The 13,510-nt window shown below is 44.0% G+C and overlaps 1 protein-coding gene across 1 annotated transcript; it reads right to left on the bottom strand.

The window, feature by feature from the left end:
- Positions 1-11,942: 11,942 nt before the first annotated feature.
- LOC136154623 (melanoma-associated antigen 9-like) lies at positions 11,943-12,707 on the bottom strand. The gene has a single exon (XM_065916826.1). The coding sequence runs from the start codon at positions 12,705-12,707 to the stop codon at positions 11,943-11,945; it is 765 nt and encodes a 254-aa protein (XP_065772898.1).
- Between the last annotated feature and the right edge of the window lie 803 nt (positions 12,708-13,510).

The raw sequence follows: 13,510 nt of genomic DNA, 5'->3' as shown, positions 1-13,510 counted from the left end.
ACAGATGCTAACACCCAACAGTACTGATCCAAGGCTGGCCTACACTACCGACTGCTGGTGCTTGTTCAGGGAAGTTAACAAACACAATGGGTGCAAGGGAACCACACGCTTGGGGTGCCGATATTACTCTTGACTCTGCAGCTGACAACCAATTAGGGGATGCCTCACAAAGGCCTTTGGAATTCCTGCCTTTTTGCTATGCCCATTCTGCATTTAACAGCAAGATACCTGGGGATTCTGTTGCCCTGTCAAGGATTGCAGGCTCTAGGTGAGTTGCAGCTGTTATCAGAGACAAGCAAATGACTAAAGCTGTGGGTTTCACTTTCCTCATATCTTTCCAAAAGTTATCCTTTTAAAATGTTATATCCTCCTCTAGGTGCTGTATCACTAAATTCAACCAAAGAGAACCTTTCACGTGTGTATGAGTGTAATATACGTCTACCCCCAAGCCCTCCCCAACATCTGAATCCCCCTCTAGAAAATCACTAGCTAGAAATTACCCATCACATTCTCCTTAGAAAGAAAAACCATTCTATGGAAACTACCCCCATTCAAATAGTTAGAGGTTGGTTCAGGTTGGAACAAGTATCAGTACATCCTTCTTTCTTTCCTCTTAAGTCTTTATTTCAATCCTATTTAATGGTTAAATAATATGTCACTGACCAACTGAGCTATCAGGGAAGCCCTGCATAGATACATATTCTGTCTATTCATCAATTATTGTACATTTGGGTGTATATCAGTATAAATTGTTACACTGGTAGATACCAAAATATTGGTATACACTACTACTTTGGTATTGATATACATATATCAGGAGTGACCAGCAAACTGTCTGAAGATTAGATCAGAAAAGTCATAGAGAGTCAGTCATGGAGGACCAGAATAACCTAGACTTTCCTGCCATACACAATCTCCCAGGGCCTTTCCAGGTTCAACATCACATACATCTAAAAGCAAAGGTGGCAGGGAAGATGGAAGGAGCAGTTTACATTATGTTATAAGTGAAAACACAATTGTGGACAAACCCACTAGCATGCCTTTGATTCCTTCAGCTCCTCCACCAGCCTGACATCTCCCAGGAAATTGGGTCACAGTCGACTGGTTACCTCCAACGTGCCTGAAGTGTGGCAACTCTTTTGACATGATTCAGGAATTAAGCCCCAAGGTGAGGTCTGCAAAGTTTCTTGAGGTACTGGGCAATTTTAAGTAATGGCAGTTGTAATATATTCACAGCTCCTTATAAAGTAACTTGTTTGGGGTCCCTATAGCATAAGGGGCCCCTACAAAGACCTGTTTTTCTGAGAGCATCACAGGAAGCTGCCTGTCTGGCTTTCCTCGCTGGCACTCCTTCCCTGTAGGGAACTGCCTTTGCAGGTGCTGGGCTATTCTGTCTACCCTGGGCTACTGACTGCCAGTGCTGGAAAGCAACATTCATCTTCAAGTGCCAGGGGAACAGACAAATGAAAAACCCAGAGCTGGGCTCAGAAGAGCACAAAAAGGATGGGACTAATTAGAAGCTGATCGCAAATAATGAGTGTTCCTGTTGACATGAATTTCCCACTCAGGCCAAGGCACCCAGTTACCTCTGCTATAGCAGCAGGATGTGTTTGATGGCCAACAAAAGCACATGCCCATGAGAGGGTGGTGGAAAAAGCATAAATGAGTGTTTGGGGATGAGCAGCACATGTCAGGATGTTGATCTACTGATACTTATTTATCTAAGTGAGAAGAGGCTAGGGAATACCAATCATCTGGTTTCAAATCATTACTGTGACCTCTGTGATCTGAAATTGCAGCAGAGATGACTGGGAGAGTGAAATGCAAGGTATACCCTGCAGTTTAGCTATTGGAGGCTTAAGTCATGGCAAGGCAGGTCATCCATGTAGAACCTTCGAGAGGTACAATAGCACCCTCTGGAGCATGGGAGGATCTGAGGGCTTCCAGGCCTCCGTCAAGGATAAGGATAACCATACACCATGCTTTGCAAGGAGGCTAAGAGTTTCAAGTTCATCACATCTCAGGGGAGCACAAATTTTAGCCCTGTTTTACAGACTTTCCAAGTTCTGTTTATTGAGCTGAATGACAGAATCCTGAGGCTACACAGCAGTGTCTGGTGAGGTCAGAATTTGCTGATTTAATAAGCACTCACTGGGCACTTACTATGTGCCAGGTGCTGTTGGATGTGTTTACAGATATTACCTGGTTTTGTCCTCCTAACTGCCCAATGAGTTAGGTGCTATTGCTATCCATGCTTTACAGATGAGGGAACTGAGGCACAGAGAGGTCGAAAGCTACACAAGATCACTCAGACAGGAAGTGGAAGAGTCAGGATTGAAGTCTAGGCTGGTTGGATTCAGAGTCCCTGTTTATAGCCATGTGCTTTGCCAACTCCTTCAAACCTAAGTCTGACTAAGTATTCTCACCCAAACCAAATATATTTGTGATTATCCATTTTTGTTGTCTATATGCTTTGGAACTTCTAGAACATAAAGAAGGAACTTTGTTATGTGGCCATTTATTGTTAATCAGACCTACATCTATACAGAAAAGTATCTAATAAAAATCAACATCCAAGCATCACAAAAAGAAGAGTTAGTCCAAAGTATTCAACTGGAATAGTGAGTTTTGGGGAGGAAGACCAGAGAGACAAAGTACCATTCTTATCACATTATATCAAGGGTATATACTATCCACATGATTTATCTCCATTGATATTTACTTTGCTTACCTAGCCGAAGTAGTGTTTGTCACGTTTTCTCCTCTCTTGAGCCCAGATGCAGAAATAAGAAAGAGAGAAAGCTAGCACTTGGAAAATTTCCTAAATAACCAGCCAGAAATCAATGCTAACTGTGGCTAACTTGTCACACAGATCACAACCCAACAAAAAATATTCAGCCCTATTTCCTGCAGTGAAACAGAAGTCTTCCAACATGGGAAACAACAAATGGGATCATGGTGTAAATAGAGAATATATGGGGGTTTGGGCCCAAATTAGAGGGACCCTGAATAGCAGAGCAAGGGGTGTGGACCTTATTTTACATGCTAAGTCGTTTCAGTCATGTCAGTCTCTTTGCGACCCTATGGACTGTAGTCCTTCAGGCTCCTGTGTCCATGTGATGCTCTAGGCAAGAATACTGGAGTGGGTTGCTATTTCCTTCTCCAGGTGATCTTCCCAACCCAGGGATCGAACCTGCATCTCTTATGTCTCTGGCATTGGCAGGCAAGTTCATTTCCACCGGAGCCACTTGGGAAACTTTTATTTTATGGGTAGTATAGAATTAAGCAGCAGAGTGACATGATCACAGCTGGACTCACTCACCCTCCTCAGTTCCTTTTCTAAGTGGGATTTCGATCTGTTTTCTTATATACTCGCCTCACTGGATATGAGAAAGGCTTAAATGTTCTGTTTGTGATGTACTTATGAATATCTCAAAAGAAGGGCACCATTTAAACTCCCATCTAAGAATAATCCTTTGCTCATTTTGACATCAAGCTGTTTCAATAAGACACACTTTCAGTTCACCTGTGTTCTCTTTATTCTTTCAGATCAAACTCCATTCAGTGATTGCTCGTCATCACGGCCCCAAACCCAGGAAAGCATGAAGTCTTGATGAGGAGCTGAAAATACCAACTGAGCATCCTCATTGTGTATAATGGACTCTCTAACCTATGGTCATGTGCATCATTGCATTTCCATCTGAATTTTGGTCTTAGGCCTATTTTTGTGCTTAGGTTTCTATCACCTTAATGTCTTGACCTCTCTGTTGCTAGAAGGGTGGATTTGCTAACCAAACGCAGTCTCAGGTCCTTTGAACTTAAGCAAAAGTGAAACAGAATTACTAAACACTGGATTCATACACGCACTTTTGTGTAATAGTGACAGGAAGGCCAGGCCTGGAATTCAGACTGTGCGGGCACTTGTTTCTTGTGTACTGACATTTAACACATACACTATCAGGGAAGGGTCACAATATCTATGCTGTTAGAAGAGTCAAAGGTCTCTGTGTCTTGAATGTGCCAGAGGATATTTTAGGAAAGGCCTGGGTTTTATACTTCTGGAAGTCGTCAGAATATTGTACTCCTCCAAACCTAAATAGCCTTCCTATTGTGCCTGGTTGGTCATTTCCTCCTAAATGCCACTTCTGTTCTCCCAGCACTTGGAGGACATGGGCTCAGCTAGTCATTCTATGAGCTCTTTCTTGCCATCATTTTGTTCTTTCACAACAATGATCAGATTTTCATGAAAAAAAAAAATTGGATGTTTTAAAGCTACCTATGGGCTCAAACCCTTCTGTCTCTGTTGGCTGTGTAAGTGTCAGGCACCTCTCCACAGATGTCTGCAGAGATGGCCTTGTGTCACTGCTCCCGTTTGTGTTTATGGTCGTGTTGGCCTGTTACATGTACTGGGGGCCAAATAGAGTTGATCCAACCAGACTGCAGGAGCTGTGAGTAAGACATTATTAACAAACACTTTCTGATCTCCCACCGAGTGCCAGGGCCCATGGTGGACACCAGGACCACAGAGCATGACCAGTAACCCTGACCCAGAGGAGCTCACAGTCTTGGTGCTTAGCTGCTGCAAACTTTTGACAATTCTTCAGAGTTCTGATAAAGTTGATTCTGAATATTTGTTTGAGTTTTTTGAGATTTCTGAGGTTCTAAAGATTTTCTTCTTAGAAAATTTTAAAATGTGATATCCATAGTTGGTATCTAATATCCATGTGATATCTAACAGTTGTAGTACCATAAAGGTTATACATTTCATCAGGAGTGAGTTGGGTAGTTTCTGGATTTTGAGGAATTTTAAAATTCCACTTAAGTTCTTGAATTTATGTACTGCGCATAGATTTGTTCTTAGTGTTTCCCTTTTATCCTTCCAAAATCTTTAGTGTGGGGCTTGTAGAATTGTAGTGATAATATTTCATTTCTGATATTAGCCATTTGTCTTTACTTTTTTTATTTTGTTTATCTGGCTAGAGTTTTATCAATTTTGTTGATCTTTTCAATGAACCAGTTTTTTACCATGATTTTTTTTCTTTATTTTTGATTTTAATTTTTTTTCTCTTCTGTTTTGGTTTGTTTGTTTGCAGATTGCTTTAGGTATAGTTTCCTTTTCTTTTTCTAAGGTAACGTGAAAACATAGATTATTGATTGAGGTCTTTCTTCTTTCTTAATCTAAACATTAAATGTTATAATCTTCCATTTTAACACTGACTTGGATGCACCTCATAAATTCCAATATACTGCCCTTTCATTTTCATTCATTCCAGTGCAGTTTCTATTCCCTTGAGAATCTCTCTTTTACCTGGGATGGTTCTTTAATTTCCAAGTGTTTTGAGACTTTTCTTCTCCTTCCATATTGTTTCACTACTAGTTTGATTATTTTCTTGTCAGAGAATATACTCTGCATCATTTAAATTTTTTTTAGTTTGTTTAGAGGAGATAGGGTTCTATCTTGATGAATGTTTCCCACGTGCTTGAAATAAACGTGCGTTTTGCTGTGGTTGATGCAGTGATATATCTAGATCCACAGTATTTGTGAATCATGCAGGGCCCAGGCTGCCCCTAGGGCAATGGTTCAGTTCTCCATGCTTTTGATATTCTGTCTCTGGTGAGATTCCTGCATGCACAGCTCAGGTTGAACTCAGGAGTTCCTACAACTTGCTGGAATTCCTTGCTCATATTTGATCATGCACACTATCTGCCCTCACTCTCTGCTACCAGGAGACTCTCCTTCTGGTCCTCTCACACAGATTGGGTGGTATTTAGTTTCCTCTGTTGGGTACTTCCCTTGAATGGATCCGCCTAGATGACTAAGCAGTTAGATAATACAACAATAGCACAACAGTGTGGGATCTTAGCTCCCTAACCAGGGATCAAATCCATGCTCCCTGCATTTGAAGTGCAGTCTTAGCCACTGGACTGCCAGCGAAGTCCCCGTTTGTCCTTTTCAGATTCCACATGTAAATGATAACAAACCATACTTATTGTTTTCTGTCTCACTTATTTTACTTAGAATAATGCCTTCAAGCTTCTTCCAAGTTGTTGCAAATGGCAGGATCTCCTTCTCTCACATGGCTATATCCTGAATATGTTGCATCTTCTTTATCCATTCATCCACTAACCGACGCTTAGGTTGTATCCATATTTTGGCTATTGTGAACAATGCTGCGATAAATGTAGGAGTGAAGATATATTTTCGATATCCTTTTTCATTTCCTTTTGAATATACACTCAGAATTGGAATTGCTGGATCATATGGTAGCTTCCTTGATTGTGTTCTTTGATGCACAGACTTTTTTGTTTTTTTTTTTGATGAGGTCGAATTTATCTATGTTTTTCCTTTTCTTGCCTGTGCTTTTGGTGTCATCCCCATGAAATCATTACCATCTAAAATATTTCTAGATATATAAAAAAGCACAGGTTAATAAGTACACCTATAATTCTTTGCCCTGTCTACCAACGGGTGCCCAGAAGCAATGACCCTTCAGTACCAATGAGCACACTTAGGGCACAGATCTAGTTTTGTCAATACCATTCGATAATAACAAGAACAAGGGCTCCATGAAAAAATTGATGATTCTAGAATTGGGACAGGAAATATGGAAAATGAGCCTGGAGCATCTTGTACAGTGTGAAAATAAAAAAGAGAAAAAGAAATGCTCAAAAAATTTTCAAAAGACGAAGCAACATTTCCAGGCGTATGACAAAGGTATATACAAAGGTAGTGACAGGAAGAGTTCCTAAAGGCCAATCTGAGAACAATTTGAAAATAAAAATATATAAAGTTGTATTGGATTGTAACCCAACGTGTAATAAAGATACCATGATTCCATACTGAGAAACAGAAATAATTTCTTAATTACACAAACAAGCATAGGCAAGTGTTCCACACAGAAATATTCCAGTTTATGCAGACACTCCCACTTGTAGAAAGGGAGCATAACTCCCCACCCCTGAGGCATGGACTGCACATCGTGACTTTCTTCCAAAGAGGACAGGATAGAAAGGGGGCATAAAACAATTACTTTATCACATAGACACATGTCAAGCACTACCTCAGCCATATGATCAATGAGAGCATCATCAGTGATCAATTATGCTAATAGTATAAAAACTTGATAAAATGTGATGAGAATAGGATTTTACATCTGTAAAATTCCTTCCCCAAACTTGTAATCCCAGGCTAGTCACAAGTAAAATATCAGACAAATACCAGTCAAGGGACATGGTAAGAAACATCTGCCAAGTACTCCTCAAAACTGTCAAGACCATCCAAAGCAAAGAAATGTTAAAGCTAAAAGGAACCCAAGGAGACATTACAAGTAAATGTTAGGGTATTTTCCTTCCCAGGTTCTGGGAATGGGTAAAATCTATAGAAATCTGAGTAAAACATGGGCTTTAGTTGATCATAAATAATGCAATAATAATTAATAATTATTATTATAAAAATTATTTATAAATATAAATTTATTTATATTTACATATATATTATAAATGTATAATGATTATAAGTATATATAAATATGTATTTATTATATATTATATTATATTATACATATTACATATATTATGTATTATATATAAATAAACAATAATTTAATATATATAATATTGTAGTATATAAATATATAATATTTAATATATATAGATATATAATATGATAAATATATAAAAATATAAATTATATTACTATACATTATATTATATATTATATATTATATTATAGAAAAATAAAAAATATATATATATAAATATAAATTGTTATAGTAATAATAAACAATGCAATATTTCCTCATTAAAATTGTAATAAATATATCATATTACTATAAGAATTTAGGAATAGGGGAGACTGGGTGATGGCCATAAGAGATTTCTGCTTTTCTCACAATTTTTTTTTTCAAGTCATAATGGGTTACAAGGGTTAAAAGTATTACAAAGGAAAAGGTGAAAATCAAGACTATTTTCAAAATAAAAAAGGCAAGGAAACTTTGGGCACAACATGCTGAGTATGTTAAAAAAGGACATAGAAAGGAAACCAAACACAAGCACATGGAACCTGTAAGTATGAAACAACCCTTGCTAAACTAGCTTCAGCTTTTCCTCTCCCTTAACCTCCAATCTCGTATAATATACTAAAACCGGGCCTCTTCCAGGAACATCTCTGGATCCACTTTTTCCTCAAGTCCCACAAACACTGGCCTAATCCAACCGCATAGATGTTTTGCCTGGATACGGCAAAAGCCACCATCCAAGAGCAGGTGTAGACCTGGAACCCCGTACTTGCTCAAAAATCACTTTAAGACGTCTGCCAGTGTTATTTGCTACAGAGGTCTGTCAATCCAGGCAGGTGTCAATGTCTTGCCTTGAATACAAGGGTCCAAAGCAAACCTTTAGCTGTGCATACATGTGAGTGCTTGTGTCTGACTCTTTGTGACACCATGGACTGTGGGACACCCCCCCCCCCACCCCCGTCTCCTCTGTCCATGGGATTTCCCAGGCAAGAATAGAGGAGTGGGATACCTTTTCCTCATCTAGAGTATCTTCCCACCCAGGGATCGAAGTTGCATCTCCCACATTGCAGGCAGAGTCTTTAACACTGAGCCTCCAGGGAAGCCATGAGGAAACACAGGGACTTCTCAGAGGAGCAGAACACTCACTGAGAATCCTTAACCCAAGGGAGGTGCTTGTCCAAGCTGTGATGCCCTGGGAAAGATCAGCTTGGGAACAGGGTGGTGTGTGTCCACACAGCCGCTGCTGCAGAAGATGCTGGATCCTGGAAATGACCTCCAGATAAGTCGGTGGGGGTGAGGGTGAGTTTGGGCTGCCTCGCAATCAAAGGACTGAGGTTCTTATGTACCCAGAGCAAGAACCCAACCACACCTAACAGTCATATCCCATAAGGAGCATGAGGAGTACCTGCCATGAGAGCTGCCACATACACATCCTGGGGTGCCTCCTGGGGCTGTGGTCACAGCCTTGGCCCCAGAGCACAGACGTCCTCATGGAGGCCAGAGCGGCAGCTCACCAACAGTGGCACCTGCTCCCCCTCCCTCTCCCGGCCAGCCCCAGGCAAGTCTGATGGGATCTCCAGGGGCTTGCTGCTTCCATGTCTCTGGGGCTGTTGACCCTCTATGCAGCCTGCACCCGTGGGCCCCAGATTCCTCTCCTACCTGGCTCCTTTCTGAATCCTCATTGGAGTCTGGGACCTCTGGCGCCTGGGGTAGCATCATCCCAGGCATCTGCTAGAGCTTTTCCTCTGCTCAAACAGCCCGACTGGGGACACCAAAGTCCTAGCTAGCTATGTTGGTGGCTGACCAGACAGCCCTCTGCCTCTCACACTCAGGCTCAAAAGCCAGGACCTCACAGTCACATTCACAAGACCCTGAGTTTCCTCCAACACACACGACAGGGATTCCACAGGGAATGAATGGTCTGATAGACCTCAGGAACTTAGAGATGTGCCCTGCAATTCCATGGCAATGACTACTACTGACCCCCCACAAGGAGTCTTGCCCAGGGGTTGCATCAAGACCTGCTGGCTCCACCTGAAGCACAGTGGAAGGTGATGCTGCTATGGGATTTCCAAGTAAAGTTACACACATCAGGTCATCAGGACCAGGGCCTAATCCACTCTCAGTGGGGAGTGAGGGATGGGGCGGAAGCAGGACAAAACCCAAGGCAAGTTTCTGGCAGAGAGGGGGCGCTGTGGGCAGCAGTGGTGGGGGGGCTTCGGGGCTGGGCGCCACCAGGAGGATGAACCCAACAGGGGACTTTGGCAGCTGGCTGCTGCCCTCCTGATGGAGACGGATCACAGCCCCAAGGGGGCTGACAGTGCAGCTCGTGGGGGGTAGGGGCAGGCTGTAGGTCTTTGGTGGGGGTTGGTGGAATTCCTGAAGCCAGTTCCCTGTGGGGCAGACTCTCTCAAGTGTCAGAGTTGAGGGGTTTGAGTCACTGGAAGAGAAACCACACTCGGAGTGGTCTATGTCTGTGTGTTGTCCTGACTTGAGGATTAACCCCCATGTGCCCATGTCCCTTCAGAACAAATGGTTGTTGACAAAATGCTTCTGCTCAAAATTCACTGGCCCTGGGTCATCATATGACCCTTCCTAAATGAAGAGGCCTGGCAGGGTCATGTCCCCATGTGTGCAGGGAGGAAGGAAGACAAGAGGTGACTGAACACCTGACATCTCTCCAATTCCACACTGCCTAGCAGATGCTCCACAAAGAGCAGCAGTTAAAAATCTCTTTTGTTTTGGGGAGGAGAGTCTGAGCAGGTCACATGGGTCTTGAAATTTTCCACCTTTTCCAAGTGTCCACTGACTATGTGGCTGCTACCTTGTATGTGGCCAGAATCACATTTCTTGCTCCTGTTGTTCTCTGACACTCAGCATGGAGAGCTGCCCCTTTAGACCCCTGCACCCATCCACACCCCCACTGCAGTGACTTCACCACCTCCTTAGGCCCGGAAGTCGCTCCTGCCTTTTCATGTCAGGCACAGTCTTGACCTGGGTCTCTGATGCCTCCACACTTCTGAACCTGCCTGAATCTGGGGACGCTGCTGGATGTTGCATCTTTACTGGCTACTACTTATTTCTCATGTTATTCGCATCTCAGACTCTGTCCCTCTCTCTTCTGGAAATGGTTTTGTTTTCAGGACACCTCAGAGAATTGGCAGCTTAGTTAGAAATGGAATAGAAAACCCCTCAGAATTGCTGTTCTGTGTTTTCCTCCCGGAGAATATATATCAATTTTGGTGTTTGTCTGTGTTTCGGGGTGGAGAGTAGTGTGTCCAGCTGGGCACAGCTCACTCAAAGATCCCAGGATTCTCGTCACACATCAGGTCGTGTCCACTTTTGCAGCTTCTCTTCACTCATTTCATTCAAATGAAATCAACACCATGCTCACAAGTGAAAATCATAAAGTCCAGATGACCAAAGACACTGTTATTTCAATGTACTTGGTAATCAGCTTCCCAAAGCAGAGACAAGAAAGTTAGCACAGGGAATACTGTGCCATATACCAAACAGCAAGATTCACATTTCCTAGGATTCCAAGCAGATGGTGGAAAGAAAACACCTATTTCATCCCTGTGGTCAATAGCTATGGGACAAGTGCCAGGACCCATTCCTGCCTGCCCTAGTAAGAGAACTCTCTGAGGTTTATCAAAGAAGCAAAAGGACACCTCACAGCAAAGATCCGTTTCAGAGATTCCCCTCACCCCCAAGACAAACCTCATGTGACTGCAGATCCTGGACCATTGCTGTAAGTGTGGGGGTGTCCTGCTACTCCTAGTGTCCCCACTGTTAACCTGGCATTTCACGGGGTAGAGAATCTGTACATGTCTTTGGAATAACTGAGCCAATGAGCAGGGGTCTCAGATTGTCTGCTACTTTCTTTAATAACCCAGGAAAATTCAATTAACTGAGATCATTTAGTTATTGTGAATGACAGACAAGAAGGCCATAAGCATGAATTCACTATGATTACTTTTATTATCCAACTCTTCTCCATATAATACTATTGCTACAGAAGTTCACATTTTCAAAACATTTCTTATTTCGATTCCATTGCATTCTGTTCAGGACCACAAAACAAAATGGAAGACTTTCCAATCTCTTTCAGAAAACAGCAAAACTCTTGCTTTTGAACTGTGTTACATCAAATACACTCGGATCAATATCATTCACAAAGCTAAGATATGGAAGTTTCTTCAGCCTTTTTTGAAACCAAACTTTGAAAAATTTCTAAAGAAAACAGAGATGAATCCCCATGTCATCATAGAGAACAGGAACCAAAAGATGCTACAAACTGGTTCCCCTTACTAGCCCGGGCCCTCACATTTTAGAAAGCTGACTACCCCCCTCTTTAACCACAGAGAGAAAGAACAACCTGGCTGCTGCTCTGTCCCAGGCCCCCTATTCCTCCTCCCTCGCATCTTATGCAGACAGGAATGGGAAGGCCCTCAAAGCCCTTGGGTTGACCGTGAGCATAAATGCCATGACTTGCCACTTGCTGGTCTCCACATAGGCCCGGGTACCCCACAGGAACTCATAGCAAGCAGGGTGGCTGTCAGGCACCTGCTCGTACCGCAGGTATCCCTCCCGCACCCACACTTGGGTCAGAAGCTCCCTGGGTTCCCCAAAGACACAGTGCTCACTCCCAACATACATCCCCATCTTGCTGAGTGCTCCCCAGACCACCTGCTCTGGGGCCGGGTCTCCAAACCGCATGATCATGCTGAGGACCAGCACCAGGAAGCCGGCCTTGGGCAGACCCACCCCATCGCTCAGCATCTCATCGCAAGTGAGGCCCAGGATGGGGACCAAGATGTAGGTGTGCTCCGCTGGGTCCACCTCCTTCACATCCACGCCAAACAACAGCTGCAGGCACACTGAGACCTCCCTGAAGACCACCAGGAAGTGCTCCTGGTTATCCCTGAGGACCTCACTCAGCATTTCCGCCTGGGAGGTCAGCTCCTTGGCTTGATACTTGAGGAGCAGGAACTTCATCAGTTTACCTATCATTCTTTGCAGAATTTCTTGGGGCAAGGCCTCCACAGGAGCGGAGGAGGATGCTGGGGGATAGGAGGCCAAGTGGGATGCGGACTCCCCCACCTCAGCCTCCAAGAGCAGCACCTCGACAGGGCCCTGGTCCTCGCCTGGGTCCTGAAGGCCTTCTTCGGGTTTCCTGAGCTCACTCATCTCAACCACGAGCACAATGCCTGAGGTCAAACAAAACACGGAAGTAAGGCAGAGGTACAGATGGGGACCAAGGGCCTCTGGGAGAGAGGAGGTGTGAGCAACCTGGGCTAAGAAACACATCCTGGATGGTACAACACAGGCCACTTACAGATCTCCCTTTGAGGGGTACTCTCAGACCTCACAGGAGTGCTCCTCCTGGGAGGCCAACCCCTGGCTACCCGAAGGAGGAACGGAGGTGGCTCCCAAGCAAGTCGCCAGCACAGCCCGAGATTTCCGGGTCCAAAAAAGTGGGAGGAATTGGGGCTTTCTGGGGCCCCCTATGTTCTGGGATAGGGAGCCTCTGGTTCACTTCAGGTCACCCTCTCACCTTGATTCCTGATACTGCCTGTCTGAACTCAGGACACAGGCTTCAGACCTCTGCCTTCGCCTCCTGGTTCCTGGAGCTCCTGGGAGAGAAATGGAGTTGACATCTAAGGGCTATACTGTGGCACAGCCCTGGGCCTTCTGTGCTGGTAGGTGGAGACGGACACTCGGATTACACCCAGTTGTGTTGTGGGTACCTTGTAATGCTCACCTTTCCCCTGGCATGACCTGGACCTACCCCTTTGGAGGAGTAGAAGGAAACTCAAAACAAGACTCAAGCCTGAACAGAAAGCACTGAGGTGCCCCACATGCGGCTGCACCTGTCCAGGGTCTCGCGCGGGTCCTACGCTGGGGAGATGCTCGGTCCCCAGCTCCTCCTCACGTCCTGCCTAGCCTCCAAGCACTCGCCACAGGGGCGGGGCTCTGCTCAGTCCAACCTT

The sequence above is a fragment of the Muntiacus reevesi genome, chromosome X (genome assembly GCF_963930625.1).
Source record: "Muntiacus reevesi chromosome X, mMunRee1.1, whole genome shotgun sequence".
Lineage (NCBI taxonomy): Eukaryota > Metazoa > Chordata > Mammalia > Artiodactyla > Cervidae > Muntiacus > Muntiacus reevesi.
The sequence above is the reverse complement of the archived record's forward strand: the minus strand, read 5'-3'. Positions and strand labels throughout refer to the sequence as shown.

Excerpts from the sequence above, each read along its gene's own strand:
- LOC136154623 (XM_065916826.1), bottom strand. The coding sequence starts at position 12,707 with ATGAGTGAGCTCAGGAAACCCGAAGAAGGCCTTCAGGACCCAGGCGAG.